The sequence below is a fragment of the Salvia hispanica genome, chromosome 3, assembly GCF_029641045.1.
Source record: "Salvia hispanica isolate PSC_SH4W2 chromosome 3, Shi_PSC_v1, whole genome shotgun sequence".
Lineage (NCBI taxonomy): Eukaryota > Viridiplantae > Streptophyta > Magnoliopsida > Lamiales > Lamiaceae > Salvia > Salvia hispanica.
In genome coordinates, this window is record NC_142694.1 from 31,646,963 (window position 1) to 31,661,854 (window position 14,892).

Sequence of the window (14,892 nt, forward strand, 5' to 3'; positions counted from 1 at the left end):
TAATAGTTTTAATCAATATTTATAGTTTCCATGAATTAATAGTTTTAATTAAAAAAATTTATTGATATTTAAAAATTGAAATTTAAAATTTAATTTTGTAAAATTAAATCTAATATTGAAATAAAGAAACAAAGTGAAGGATGACAAAAGGGAAGAAAAATGATAATTTTGAAATAATATCAGATTCAGTACATAACTAAAATATTATCAGATTTAAAATGTTAAAAGTGTAAAAAGACCAAATTGCCCAAACCCCTCAAAACCCCTCAAAAGGGCATTTTCGTCTCAAAATACCGTTTTTGATATTAACCCTTAGTCCAGGGACTACTGGTGATATTTTTAAAGTCCAGGGACCATTTTCGAGATAAACCCATAGTCTAGGGACCATTTTTTAAGTTCACTCAAGAATTTAAAAGTGAGAATTTTCTTATCCCACGTTATTCCTTAAAATCAAAGAATACACAACCTAACTAGTAGTATTTAATATTCATAAACCTAATTATCTAGAGATCTGTTGATCGAATCTTGATATCACCATGAAAGTTATATTGGATAAAGCTTACACTATTCAACTTTGGAAGGTCTTACATACAAGTTGCAATTGACAATATTATTCTTGTTTTAAATTGTTTAATCAACTAGCAATTTTAGTCTTTAATGACGTGAATTAAATTAAGGAGGATGATTACAGTGGAAATATGTGAGTCCTTATCAGATTAACTGGATTACTTATACGTTCTTTTATCAACTCATTAATATTTAAATATGTTATGAATCAAGGAATTGAACTAATATCACAAGCCACAACTGTACATAAATGACCAGACAATTTATCCTAAACGAAGTAAATCAACCGTATATAGTAAGATTAAAAAGCTAACACAAGGTTTGAAAAAAAGATCAAGTTTTGAAAAATGAATACATATATAGTTGTACAACAAGAGGTCAAGTAGAGGATCTCATTTTATTTTTTTATATATTTTGATGTCATAAGATCTTATTTATAGTAGTAGTAACTATAACTACCCAAGTAAAATCTATATAATGACAATGCAAATTTTGAAAGACCACCTATATACTCCCTCCGTCCCAATAAATATGCAATATTTGGGAATTGGCACAGGTTTTTATGTAGTGTTGTTTTGTGAGTTAACGAAGAGAGAGTAAAGTAAGAGAGATGCAAAAGTAGATATAGAGATGTTTCCATTTTAGGAAATGTGTCATTTTTAAGGGATAGACTAAAAAGAAAAACGTTTCATTTCTAATGGGACAGAGGGAGTATATACTTATGATTGTGAATTGTTTGTTTTTACCAGCACGTTTGTCAAAATTACACTAATTCGATAGGAGTTTTTCATAAATTATAATCTTTTTTCCAAATATAATGGTATAACATTACGCGCGAGACCACAACGCTATACACTGTATGTTGACGAGATTTGAATCTAAATTTTTACTCAAGGAGAGTCTTTCAATGTCTTACCTTATCACTTAACTTATGACTGATTGACTGGTGTGTAGGGCTGACAAATAGTGCGGATTGGGTCGTTATCGGGTTGACCCGATAACGACCCAACCCAATAAGGCCTAACCCGAACCCGACCTGTTAAGGAAACTGTAAATCCGAATACGAACTCAACCTGCTACCTTCAAATCCGAACACGACCCGCACCCGACACGAACCCGCTATCGACACGATATAATGTGGGTTGACACGACACGATAACAACCTGAACATGATATTACACGATTAAACCTTATTTTTCAACCTAATGTACACGATTAAAATTTGTTTTATAGTATTTAAATCTAATTTAATGGATCAACCAGATAAGGACAAGGACTCAATAAGACTTGACCCCAACCCAATAATTTTGTGCGGATTCGTGTCGAATTATCGTGTCGTGTCGAAATTGCCAGCCCTACCGGTGTATGTCACCGACCTAATATAAGTTTTTATCAAAAATTTTTATCAAATGATATGAATGAGAAATTATGGAACATATCTTTTGATATGGACAAAGAAATTTGTATATGTATACAATAGATAAGGGGGGAATGACATGGGAGAGAAATGAGATATGAAGACAAAATCATGTATATATAGGCCATTGTTTTCCTTTAAATGAAATTTTTGCCCCCATATCGTTAAAGATGAGTCACTTTGATGATAAAAGAAAGATTAAAAATCAGTACCCTTCAAATTTTTTTATTTATTTTTCATCCTTATTCATAAAAAATAATTTTACCTTTTTCATTCTTAATATTCACTTGAATAAGGGATAATATTATCTCCCATTATTGTCGTGACAGTATTATTCCTCTTGGAATGAAAGGAGGGATAAGAAAGCGTGAAATTATTTTTAATATAAGGATGAAAAAGTAAAAGATTTTAAAAGTGAGAATTTTCTTATCCCTCGTTATTCCTTAAAATCAAAGAAAACACAACCTAACTAGTATTTAATATTTATAAACCTAATTATCTAGAGATTTGTTGATCTAATCTTGATATCACCATGCAAGTATATATATATATATATATATATATATATATATATATATATATATATATATATATATATATATATATAGGATTTTGATCAAAACAAGTATGGCCTTAAATAAAGAAATACAGACCGTTCCTTGTCCATAGGATTAGCTGATCTCATCTTAAGATATGATTATCTAATGGCTGGATTAATTTGTCAGATATTATTAATTTAATCACTAATATTCATAAAAGGTTACTTTTGTCAATCCATGATGTCGTTGGTTATGGAAATTCCTATAATGTTGCATATTCCTCTCTCCACTAACTAATCATCAGCGTGAGTTATGTGAGTTAACAATCCATAATTTCTCTCCTTCATATCTTCCATGAAGATTCATACGATCTTCAATTATCTTCGTCTTCACAGCCTTTGAGTTTGCATTCCACAATTTCGAAAACTACCTATTTTCATTCAACATTTCGTCGTTGCATCAATCTGTTACATTTGTAACTCTTGTTGCCAGATCCAATATTTTTCGAAATGGAATCCGAAACGCCATCTACTTCGCCTGTAGATAATCAATTATCCTCCGATGACATTCTTGAGAATACAGGTTTTGATTTTAATTTTGTGACTGTAACTTTAGTAATATTACAACCATGAATTATCTATCCTTTTGTTTTATTAATGTTACAACCATAACTTATTTATCTTTTTATTATGACATTATTCCGTATGACCTCAATCCGCTCTTAGTATGACATAACGTTATTATCTATTATTTTTATTATTGAGTCTTTATCAGTATTAGTACTAATGTAAGTATTACCTTGTTATGGGGCAACTATGACATGTTTTTGTCAATGCAAGAAATGTTAGGAGTGGGGTCACCACGAGTCAAGGAATTGCGACAAATTCAAAGAGAAAGAAAAACGGTATTCTAGAAGAGATTCTGAATTTTGATACCTTGTATTCTTTTTTTTTTTTAAATAACTTCAGTTCAATGTCAGGTTTTTTGAAATTACTCAGTTCGTGTATTGTATGAGGCATTCTGGTATTCAATAGTTTTGTGTCATGACTCGAATAGTGGATTATTATTACCCAATTGACCCCTTAGTTTCCATGACTCAAATATTCGTTTATTATGACCCAAAAGGGCTGACAATGTTTTGGGTTGTTGTTTGTTTATTCTGCGTTTGTAATACTTTTGTGTTTATTTTGATATGATAATGACATTACAAGAATTGAGTATTTCGCTTCACTTTGTTTGAAATGAACATTTGATCAGAATGGTCGAATACATTCTGGTACTCATTAATGTTATGTCATGACTCAAATGTTGGTTTATTATGACACTAGTTGACCATACAATGCTATGACTCATATATTCATTTATTATGACCCAATGTATTGAGTATTTATTATCACACTGTATTTCGTACACATGAAACAAGAAGGAAGCATTACAAGGTGTTTCAGAGTGCAGTTTTACTCAACGACTAATTCTGGAGTACATAGAGACTCAAAAAAATATCAGCAAGCTGACATATATAAAACATGGTCCATAAAATGAGAATTACAAGATCTAAACATCTTTTAATGAAAATAGTGGTAATCAATACAGAAATGGACAACATTTTTCATTAGTTTTAGGTATGACATAACTAGTGATTAAGATCTGTAGTTTGCTATCATCTTTTCTACGTTGATCTTTGTTTTCTTGCTCTCCTTCGCATAGTGTTTGGATGCGCATCTTTATTCAATAATGCGCAATGATTATTTATGTCCTCCACCAACACACGATTGTATTTAGCTCTCCTTCGCATAGTTTTTGGTCGATAGTCCACAATTCTATTGACCCTCTCTTTCACCCACGTAGACTTCAAGGTGTCTGAGCAAATAAATACCGTTGTCCTCAATATTACCTGTCATTCTCCAACTCATATCTGAAATAGCAACAAATGCGATTCTCAAAAAACATTGGTACATAAGGTGAATACTTATAACTTTAACCTTGTTAAAAAAACCAAAGGCTCAACATACTATGACATGTTCTCACTAATCTATGTGTTCAAAATTATATTCCAAAGTGTCAAACAAATAAATTCGTATTTACAACCTTTTTCAGCAATGTTTACGCTTGCTGCTGGTTCCATCCCTTTGGTATTTGCCTCCAAATTCGCTGCAAAAAAAACGAGGTTAATAGTGCGGCCTACTCGTCAATAAACAACAATTGTGTAGTTGAGATATTAAGTTATGATTTGTGTTTAATCACCTTTTCCAGAATTCGTAACATCTTTTTCATTTCCTATCCATTTTTCAAAAGCTGCAGAGGTTTTTTTTGTGGTGCTGTATATGAAGAATCAATAATTTAGTATTTAACATTTACACAAACAAAGCATTATAGTATAACCTTTTTCCATCAAATATATCTCATATTTGTCCTATTATAATAGTAAATCACATCTGCCTTCATTCATTCTTCAGAAAACAGAGGTACATAATATACATACATATATGTTTAACCTGGATACCAAATCCAAGTGTTTAGTGACGAACTTTTAAAAATCAGATTAATAAAAAACCCACGAACAAAAATTAAAGTGTACAAAAAGAATTAAAAAACTTCATTCCATCAAATAATAACCCAAAAAAATGTATTCGACATACTTTTCTAGTCCTTAGGTTTTGGCGGTGCCTTCGTCTTCACAGTATTTCGTTGATAGACTAGGTTACAACCGAACAAAGGATTTGAATTTTGGGTCAGATTAGAGTTGGGTTTCGGTCAGACTGTAAAAAACTTACAAACCTTTTCCGTCATGAGGCGCGGTCCGAGAAGATCTTGTGTCCACCATGGTTGGAGAAGACGCTCCACAATCGTGCTTGACAAGTTGCGTTTTGAAGTCGATTTTGATGCCCAGACGAGACCCTCTTCGTCGATAATGTGCCTAGAGTTTTGTAGGGTTTTGGTGAATTTGATTCCCAGTCGATTTGGATTCTATTTAGTCGAAATTGTACGGTTTCTGGAATTTGTGATGAATTTTTTGTGAGAGAGAATGAATTGAATGGTGCGAGAACTGAAAAATCAACTTAATATCATATGGAGTAATTATCCCAATAAATCAGCTCTTAAAAAACGGAAGGGCAGTTCATTATATTTGCAATTCCTATTTTACCCTTTCATGACACAGAACGCTCCTATTATGACCCAAAGAAATGGTTGACCAATCCAGATCGTAGCCATTCATCTCCAGATCTAACGGACCATATATGGTCTGTATTTCTATACTTAGGGGCTTCTTTTGGTAGATGAAAACCCTATATATATATATATATATATATATATATATATATATATATATATAGGGGTGCGATCATATCATAACTCATATTTATGTGATAACCTAATAACCCTATCATTTTATGGGTCAAAAGTATCATTTTTACTAAAAATGATATCATTTTTACTAAAATGATATTTATACACGATACATTAATAGTATTTTTTTAAAATGATACTTTCATTCCATAAAATGATATTTTTCGCCCATAAAATGAGGGTTATTAGGTTATCACCATAAATATGGGTTATGATATGATCACATCATTTTATGATCACCATAAATATGGGTTATGACATTATCACCATATATATATAAGGATGTGATCATATCATAACCCATATTTATGGTGATAACCTAAGGTTATCTCCTACGGCGCCCTTCCCGTTCGTCCGTCGGGGACGGGCGACCCGACGGGCGCTATAGTGGGCGGGAAGGGCGCCCACGCCCGTCCCGGGTGCCCCTGCGATGAGCTCGCCCCTCCCGTCGACGGGCGAGTGGGACGGGCGCCACTGTGGCGAAGGTCGCCCGTCCCAACTCGGACGTCCGACATATTTTTTTTTTTTTTTTTTTTAAACTCTATAAATAGGGTTCCTCCAACGTCATTTCATTCACACCACTTGTGTTGACAAGTTTCTCTCTCTAAACCTCTTTTTTCAATTATCTGTAATGGCGAGTAGTCGTGCGGGTGGTAGTGGCGGAGGCGCTAGTTATAGTGATGGCTTTAGCGATGATGAATTGGATCTCGCTGTGCAAGCGGCGATTGATCGACGGATCCGGCAGAGGCAGCAGCGGCGGCAGCAGGCGGCGGCGGCCGTGCCTCGGCCAATCCATCGCCGACGGCATGTACCCCGGGACCACATTGCTGCACATCAGCGGTTGTATGAGGACTACTTTGCTCCAGAGCCGCGTTTTGGGGATGCCTTATTCCGCCGACGTTTTCGGATGCATCTTCCTCTGTTTATGCATATCGTTGGTGCATTAGAGAGGAGGTACGAGTTTTTCAGGATCAGGGAGGATGCGGCTGGCAAACCCGGACACACGCCAATACAGAAGTGTACGGCCGCAATCAGGCAACTGGCGTACGGAGGGCCGGCCGACATGTTCGACGAGTACCTCCACATTGGGGAATCTTCCGCCGTCCAGTGTCTGTTGGAGTTTTGCGCGGGCGTTAGAGCGATATTCGGGGATCAGTATCTTCGACGTCCGGGCCCCGAAGACTGCCAGCAGCTGATTAATATGCACGGGTCGGTGCACGGGTTCCCTGGGATGTTGGGCAGCATCAATTGTATGCATTGGGAGTGGAGGAACTGCCCCGTCGCCTGGAAGGGGATACACACTTCCGGCTTCAAAGCCAAGCATCCCACGATGATCCTTGAAGCTGTAGCTGACTATCGGCTGTGGATATGGCATGCTTATTTTGGAGTAGCCGGGTCGAACAACGACCTCAACGTCCTCCAGTGGTCGCCCCTGTTCAACGATAGGTGCAATGGCGTTGGTCCCGCCATCAGTTTCATCGCCAACGGCAACCAGCACAACATGGGATATTATTTGGCGGATGGGATATACCCAAGCTGGCCCGTCTTTGTGAAGTCGATCAAGCATCCGGTCGGGCCAAAGAAGAGCTACTTTGCGACCCGGCAAGAGGCAGCGCGCAAGGATGTTGAGCGCGCATTTGGTGCGCTCCAGAATCGATGGGCGATGGTGAGGGGTCCGACACGGCAGTGGTATATCCCCAACATCGGCGACATCATGTACGCGTGTATCATTCTGCACAACATGATTGTCGAAAGTGAAGGGGACGAATTGACTCAGTGGAACAGCGAAGATGACACGGGTGCCGGACCCAGCCACGGCGTGGCCACCGCGAATGTGAACATGGGTGTACCTCATGGAGAGGTTGAGCGGTTGTGCGCATTTACCGACATGCGGCAAAGAAATGCCCATATTCGACTTCAGGAGGATATCATCGAAGAGGTTTGGACGCGGAGGGGTGGACACTGATGTGGTTGTTTTTTTTTTCGCATGATGTATGTTTTTTTTTTCTACTATGTAATTTTTTTTTTCGAATTATGTATGTTTTTTTTTTAATGAAATATTCGTATTTCCCGTTCGTATTTTTGTCGGATTATGTCTTCCGTGAATTTAAATTTTAATTGTGAATTAATTTAATGTGGGAAGGGCGAGTGGGAGGGGCGAGTGGGAAGGGCTAGTGCAGTGGGAAGGGCTAGTGATGTGGCAGTGGAATGGGAGGGGCTAGTGCTGACGTGGCATGGGAAGGGCGCGTGGGAGGGGCGAATGGGAGGGGCGCCGCCGGAGACAACCTAATAACCCTCATTTTATGGGCGAAAAATATCATTTTATGGAATAAAAGTATCATTTTATGCATGCTGAAAAAAATATCATTTTATCGTGTATAAATATCATTTTAGTAAAAATGATATCATTTTTAGTAAAAATGATACTTTTGACCCATAAAATAATAGGGTTATTAGGTTATCACATAAATATGAGTTATGATATGATCGCACCCATATATATATATATATATATATATATATATATATATATATATATATATAAAGCTTACACTATTCAACATTGGAGGGTCTTACATATCTCATAGACTCATACAGCTAATACTTGAAATTTCACATACAAGTTGCAATTGACAATATTATGTTTTAAATTGTTTAATCAACTAGCAATTTTAGTCTCTAATGACGTGAATTAAATTAAGGAGGTTAATTGCAGTGGAAATATGTGAGTCCTTATCAGATTAGCTGGAATACTTATAGTCTTATATGTTCTTTTATCAACTCATTAATATTTAAATATGTTACTGTATGAATCAAGGAATTCAACTAATATCACAACTATACATAAATGACCAGACAATTTATCCTAAATGAAGTAAATCAACCGTATATAGCAAGATTAAAAAACTAACACAAGATTTGAAAAAAAAATCAAATTTTGAAAAATGAATACATATATAGTTGTACAACACGAGGTCAAGTAGAGGATCACATTTTATTTTATTTTATTTTATATTTTGATGTCATAAGATCTAATTGATAGTACATATAATTACCCAAGTAAAATCTATATAATGACAATGCAAATTTTGAAATACCATCTATATATATACATATATGTACTCACATTTATGAGGTGTCAATGGAGTAATATTAGTATATTTATAGGTTTTTTATACGCCACATAAAATATACGGAGTACTCACTAATTAATGCATGATGTTGAAAACAAAAGTGTGATGTGTATTCAAATTCGTTTGAGTCAAATACACGATTTATTCATTTGTGGTTGTATTTTGACAATATAGCTCACAATATTAATCTTATTTTTATTACTACTGTTAAAATTATTTAGAATTTTTGTATAATTTTTATAGTACTATTAAATATTGAGGTATTGACACCTAATATCAGAAAACTTTTCAAAAGTTTATTTTCTCTCACAAACTTTAAATTTGGTATATAATATCAAAAACTTAAATAATTGTTGTACTTTTCCACCGACGACAAAATCTGGCTAAATTAAAATGAGATAGAAAATCATATTTACCTTCTAGGAACTTTATAATTATATTAGTATTATCATTTTTCTGGTAACAAAATCTAATGTGATGTAGTGAAAAATGAGTTGTAGTTAGATCCCCTCGTTGGTGGGAAAATTCAAGTTCGTGGACCAAAACAAAATTTTGGAGTGTTTCATGATGTAAATATTTGAGTCACGAAAATATATTGTAAAACAAAGGACCGCATAGCGCAGTGGATTAGCGCGTCTGACTTCGGATCAGAAGGTCGTGGGTTCGACTCCCACTGTGGTCGTTTTATTGTTTCTAATTTCTTTAGGTAATTAGGCCTTGGGCCCAATTGCGTTTTTTCTTTTTTATTTCTTAATGGGCCTTTTTTTTCTTTCTCTTACCTTAGTAATGGGTGTAGCCCAACAAGTAAATTCAAAGTCATTAAAATTGATGAATTCATTCTATAGTGTTGTGTCTGCCCGCGGGTGTGTGCCAAAAATACTACTCCCTCCGTCTCATAATACGAATCATATTTGATGTGAGCACGAGTTTTAAGAAATGTAAAAAATAGTGAATTACTAGAAGTTAGTGGAATATAATGTCTAGTTTTAGTAATAAAATATGAGTAAAGTGCGGAATGTAAGACTTACTTACCATTTATAGTAAAAGTGAAATATGACTTTTATTGTGTAACGGACCAAAATCACAAATTTGACTCTGACGGAGGGAGCATGTGTTTTAAGATTGAAATTTAGTTCCAAAGCTTTTTTTTTTTTAATGATGGAGTACTAAATTCTAGTAATAGATTCAAAATTGAAATTTCAAGTGTGAGCAAGATGGGTCAGGAAATATATCGAAATACGAAACTTATCATATTGAACATATCAAATTTCCATAATATCATGATTTTTGGTACGAATGTACGATAATGACTTAATTTTTATATACCACGTTATATCAAAATAAAATTTGAATGCATACCATAAATTACGATGTACAGTGCCTACAACTGTAAATTATGCTATAATAATCTTGAGAAATTTAGGGTGTGTTCAGTTTGCAAAATTGTATCCCGGATTAAATTTGTAGTGTATTTGGTTCATGAAATTCAACCCACAACTTAATCTTAGATGGATAATAAAAGGATAAGAGTACTCCCAATGCTCTCCCTAAAAACTCCCTTATTTCTCCCTAACTCCTGCCACATCAGCACCAAAATTTATCCCCAGTTTTTAGCCAACTTTTAGCCAACTGCTCCAATGGTTTCTCCCTTATTTCTCCCTAACTCAACATTTCATTTTTACATCATCATTTTTAATATTGTTTAATTTTCCCTACAAATGTGTTTAATAAATAGATTTATAATGAACAATTCATCGTTGTATTAATCATTGGAAAATATAATACAACGAGAAAAAAAAAACTACAAATAAAAACCATAAAAAACAAAGATTTAAAAAAAAACTACAAATAAAAATCATAAAAAACAAAGATTTAAAAAAAAAAAAAAAATTTCGCCGATTTATCGCCGAATCGCGCCCACAGTGGGCGGCGATGATTCGGCGATAAATCGGCGATAATAAGGGAGTTGGCGATAATAAGGGAGTTTTATCGCCGAATTATCGCCGAATTCACTCCAACGCCCGGCGATAATCCGGCGATAATCGGCGATTTTTCGCCGGATTTAACGCCGACCCATTGGGAGTGCTCTAATTAATTATAGCTAATCCCTCGTGACTAAAATAATCACACAATGGTATCTTAGTACAGTATTATTTTATGTAGAAAAACTAAAATGACGTTAGTTAACATAGAAATATAAGATCCGGAGCCGGATCCGTAAAAGGTAGGCCCAAATAGGAATACAAACATGGGAAATGTAAATGCTCCCTCTCTCTCTCTCGCAATCAAATCTGAAATCACTCCAAAAACACAACACTTCTTCCATCTTCTTCCTTCAATGGCAACATCAATCAAACACATGAAATGAGCAATCTCAACGATCCCCCACAATGAAGCACTTGCACAAGCAATCCACCTCCTCCCGCAAAGACGAAGAGTCCCCCTACTCCCCCAAATCCCTCAAGCACCCCCGATCCCTCCCCCGCTCCCTCTCCTACCTCCTCCGCGAGCAGCGCCTCCTCTTCATCCTCCTCGGCATCCTCATTGGCTCCACCTTCTTCCTCTTCCGTCCTTCCGCCCTCTCCCCCCCGCCCGATCGCATTTCAGCCGACTCCCTCTCCGATTTCTCCGCCAATTACAATTATAACAAGTTCGCCAAGGGCGTGGGCAGGGTTCCCGTCGGGATTGGGCGGCGGAGGAAGCGGATCGTCGTCACCGGCGGCGCGGGCTTCGTCGGGAGCCATTTGGTGGATAAGCTCGTTGCGAGAGGGGATGATGTGATCGTGATTGATAATTTCTTCACTGGCAGGAAGGAGAATGTGGTGCATTTGTTTGGGAATTCGAGGTTTGAGCTGATTAGGCATGATGTTGTTGAGCCGATTCTGCTTGAGGTGGATCAGATCTACCATTTGGCGTGCCCTGCTTCGCCCGTGCATTATAAGTATAACCCTGTCAAGACTATCATATCCTGTCACTGTGGTTTGGGGATTATACTAAATTTTGGATCTTTCAGTTTGATTCCAGCTTAGATCAACGATTGCTTGAAAATTAAAGTGTGTTTGTGTCTTTAATTATGTTTTAGGTATGTTTTTGCTTTTGATTGAATTGATTACTGTGAAAATTATGAGTTAAATTCCAGCTTAGATCAACGATTACTGTGAAAATTATACGTATTTTGTGTGTTCAATTTGTGTTTTAGGTTGATATGTTTTTGCTTTTGATTGATTAGATTACTGTGAAAATATGTGAAAATGATGTGTTTAATTCCAGCTTAGATCAACGATTACTGTGAAAATTATGTGTTTAGGTGTTCAATTTGTGTTTTAGGTTGCTATGTTTTTTCTTTTGTACAATAGATTACTGTGAAAATTATGAGTTTAAATCCAGCTTAGATCAGCGATTACTGTGAAAATTATGCGTGCCTTGTATTTGTTTGTTCAATTTGTTTTTGAGGTTGCTATGCTTTTGCTTTTGGTTGAATGCATGATGTGTTTCTTTTACCTCGATTTTACTGTGTTTGAAATTGGTTGAGATCCTTGACGTGTGATTACAAGACAAATGTGATGGGGACCCTTAATATGTTGGGTCTTGCGAAGAGGATAGGTGCGAGGTTTCTTCTCACTAGTACCAGTGAGGTTTATGGTGATCCTCTTGAGCATCCACAGAAGGAGACATATTGGGGACATGTGAACCCAATTGGTTAGTGAAAATCATTGCATACTGCGAATTGTGGGTTTTCGGCTGCATTGATCTGATTTGATGATTGGTCAGGTGTGAGGAGTTGCTACGACGAAGGGAAACGGACAGCTGAAACCTTAGCTATGGACTATCACAGAGGTGCTGGTGTTGAGGTAGTATGCATGATAACATTCTGAATCCTGATATGTTCAATTATTCAACACTAATATGTTGCTTTTTATGAATGCTGGTGTTACCATATTCCCCATGGTTAGTTTTGTTAGGTGAATGGGATCAGAGCTATTGTCTCCAAGTCACATGGAAACTAGGACAACTCTATTGATAAAAAGCAGTAATAATGCGAGTTTAGAGACTGGGAAATGAACTAAACCCCAAAGGGCATTCTTTTTCTCCAACTCTTTCGTGTTTTTGTATGTGCTCTCTAAGAAGAGGGATGTCTTGGCATCTTGTTATAGTATCCCTTAGTAAAGATTTGCATTTTTTCCTGGTTTGACTTGTGCAATTCTGTCTAATAATCTTTATTGTGTTAACAGGTGCGCATTGCACGTATTTTTAATACATATGGACCTCGGATGTGTCTGGATGATGGGCGTGTTGTCAGCAACTTTGTTTCACAGGTTTGTCTAGAGAACCACTGTTCTGGGTGGGGTGATTTTGGAAAAAGTATAAAGCTAAAAATCGTTTGTTTGGAAATCTTTAGTCTGGACATTATGCATTAAAAGCTATTTTTTGCGGAAAAACATACTCCTATTCCTATAAGAATGATAGTTTGGAGAATATGTGTTTATCCCTTTAATGTTGATATCAGATTCTTATGGTCTCAGCTTTCTTATGCAGGCTATACGGAAACAACCAATGACAGTCTATGGGGATGGGAAGCAAACACGAAGCTTCCAATATGTATCAGACTTGGTATGTAATGGCTTCTCGATTTGGCACCACCTTAATTGATTGCTCTTTGATATATAGCTAGTCAAAAAAGTTCCGCAGCACATTAGATAGATCGGTTCAGTCTCATCTGAAAAGTCTAGTGGTTGCTACAAAATTTTAAATCATATTAAGTGTTGAAATAAGTTAAAGTTAGAGATCTTAAGGCACTGATTTGTTTATTACTTTTATTCTTCTGTCGATATTAACACATACTGTGTTCTATGACGAAACCTCTAGTATATATATTTGTCTCTCTCAATCCCCAACCAGTACCAAGAAATATACCAAACCTTCTTCTCCTCCTCTTATATCCGTACTATAAGCGCCCCCCTTATATGTTCGATTTTGTTTTAAAAGACCCTGAACTATAATCAAGAAGGTTTTACATATTATGGTAAGGAAGATTATGGAGATGAAGTAACCTTGCATTTGCTCAATGTGCTTTGAAAATCAGATCCATGTGTATATATATATATGATGTATGTATCCATTTATGGATGTCAGGTCGATGGATTGGTGGCTTTGATGGAAAGCGAGCACGTAGGCCCGTTTAATTTGGGTAATCCGGGAGAGTTCACCATGTTAGAGCTTGCTGAGGTTTGTCCTGGTCGTCAATGACATTTTTCTATATTTTCTGTAGAGGATTAGATTTCTGCATAATTGAGTTGTTTTTTTGTTTCTGAAACAATAGGTGGTGAAAGAAACCATTGATCCGAGTGCCTCGATTGAGTTCAGACCGAACACTGCTGATGATCCACACAAGAGGAAACCAGATATAACCAAAGCAAAGGATCTTCTCAACTGGGAGCCCAAAGTTTCGCTACGAGATGGATTGCCTCGGATGGTTAATGATTTCAGAAACCGCATCTTGAACGAGGATGAAGGGAAGGGAAACAAATGAGAACGGTATGATGTATAGAACGAAACCACATTGCGATTATAAATTCATCGATTTTACACTGAGAAACTTCATATTTAGCAGCAATATGTCACGTTTGTAGTTCCCATTATTTCTCAGTTTTGAAAATTTTCTGCTAATATATACTGGAATTTTGAATTCAATACACAGATTTATATAGGTTATATATTCTTTTGCAATTGTCGTGTTGAAAATGCTTTAAACTTGTTTTGTTTCTTTTTTCTCAATTCTATGACCCCATGTGCATATATAGGTCGTTTTCAACAATTAATTGTAAAAGATGTTCAAATATTGGAATATAAAATGATTTAAAAATCAGCTTGAAAAACTATGATTTGT

At 35.9% G+C, this 14,892-nt stretch overlaps 1 protein-coding gene and 1 non-coding gene across 2 annotated transcripts; both read left to right on the forward strand.

Moving 5' to 3' along the window:
* Positions 1-9,613: 9,613 nt before the first annotated feature.
* On the forward strand, positions 9,614-9,687 carry TRNAR-UCG (transfer RNA arginine (anticodon UCG)). Its single transcript has one exon. It is a non-coding gene; the product is annotated as a tRNA-Arg (tRNA).
* A 1,559-nt stretch (positions 9,688-11,246) lies between these two features.
* Positions 11,247-14,732, forward strand: LOC125213298 (UDP-glucuronic acid decarboxylase 1-like). The gene is made up of 7 exons (XM_048113760.2): positions 11,247-11,968; positions 12,557-12,704; positions 12,777-12,856; positions 13,238-13,321; positions 13,542-13,616; positions 14,139-14,231; positions 14,326-14,732. Exons 1-7 carry the CDS (start codon positions 11,396-11,398, stop codon positions 14,533-14,535), a joined length of 1,263 nt encoding a protein of 420 aa, XP_047969717.1. The 5' UTR covers positions 11,247-11,395; the 3' UTR covers positions 14,536-14,732.
* The last annotated feature ends 160 nt before the right edge of the window (positions 14,733-14,892 follow it).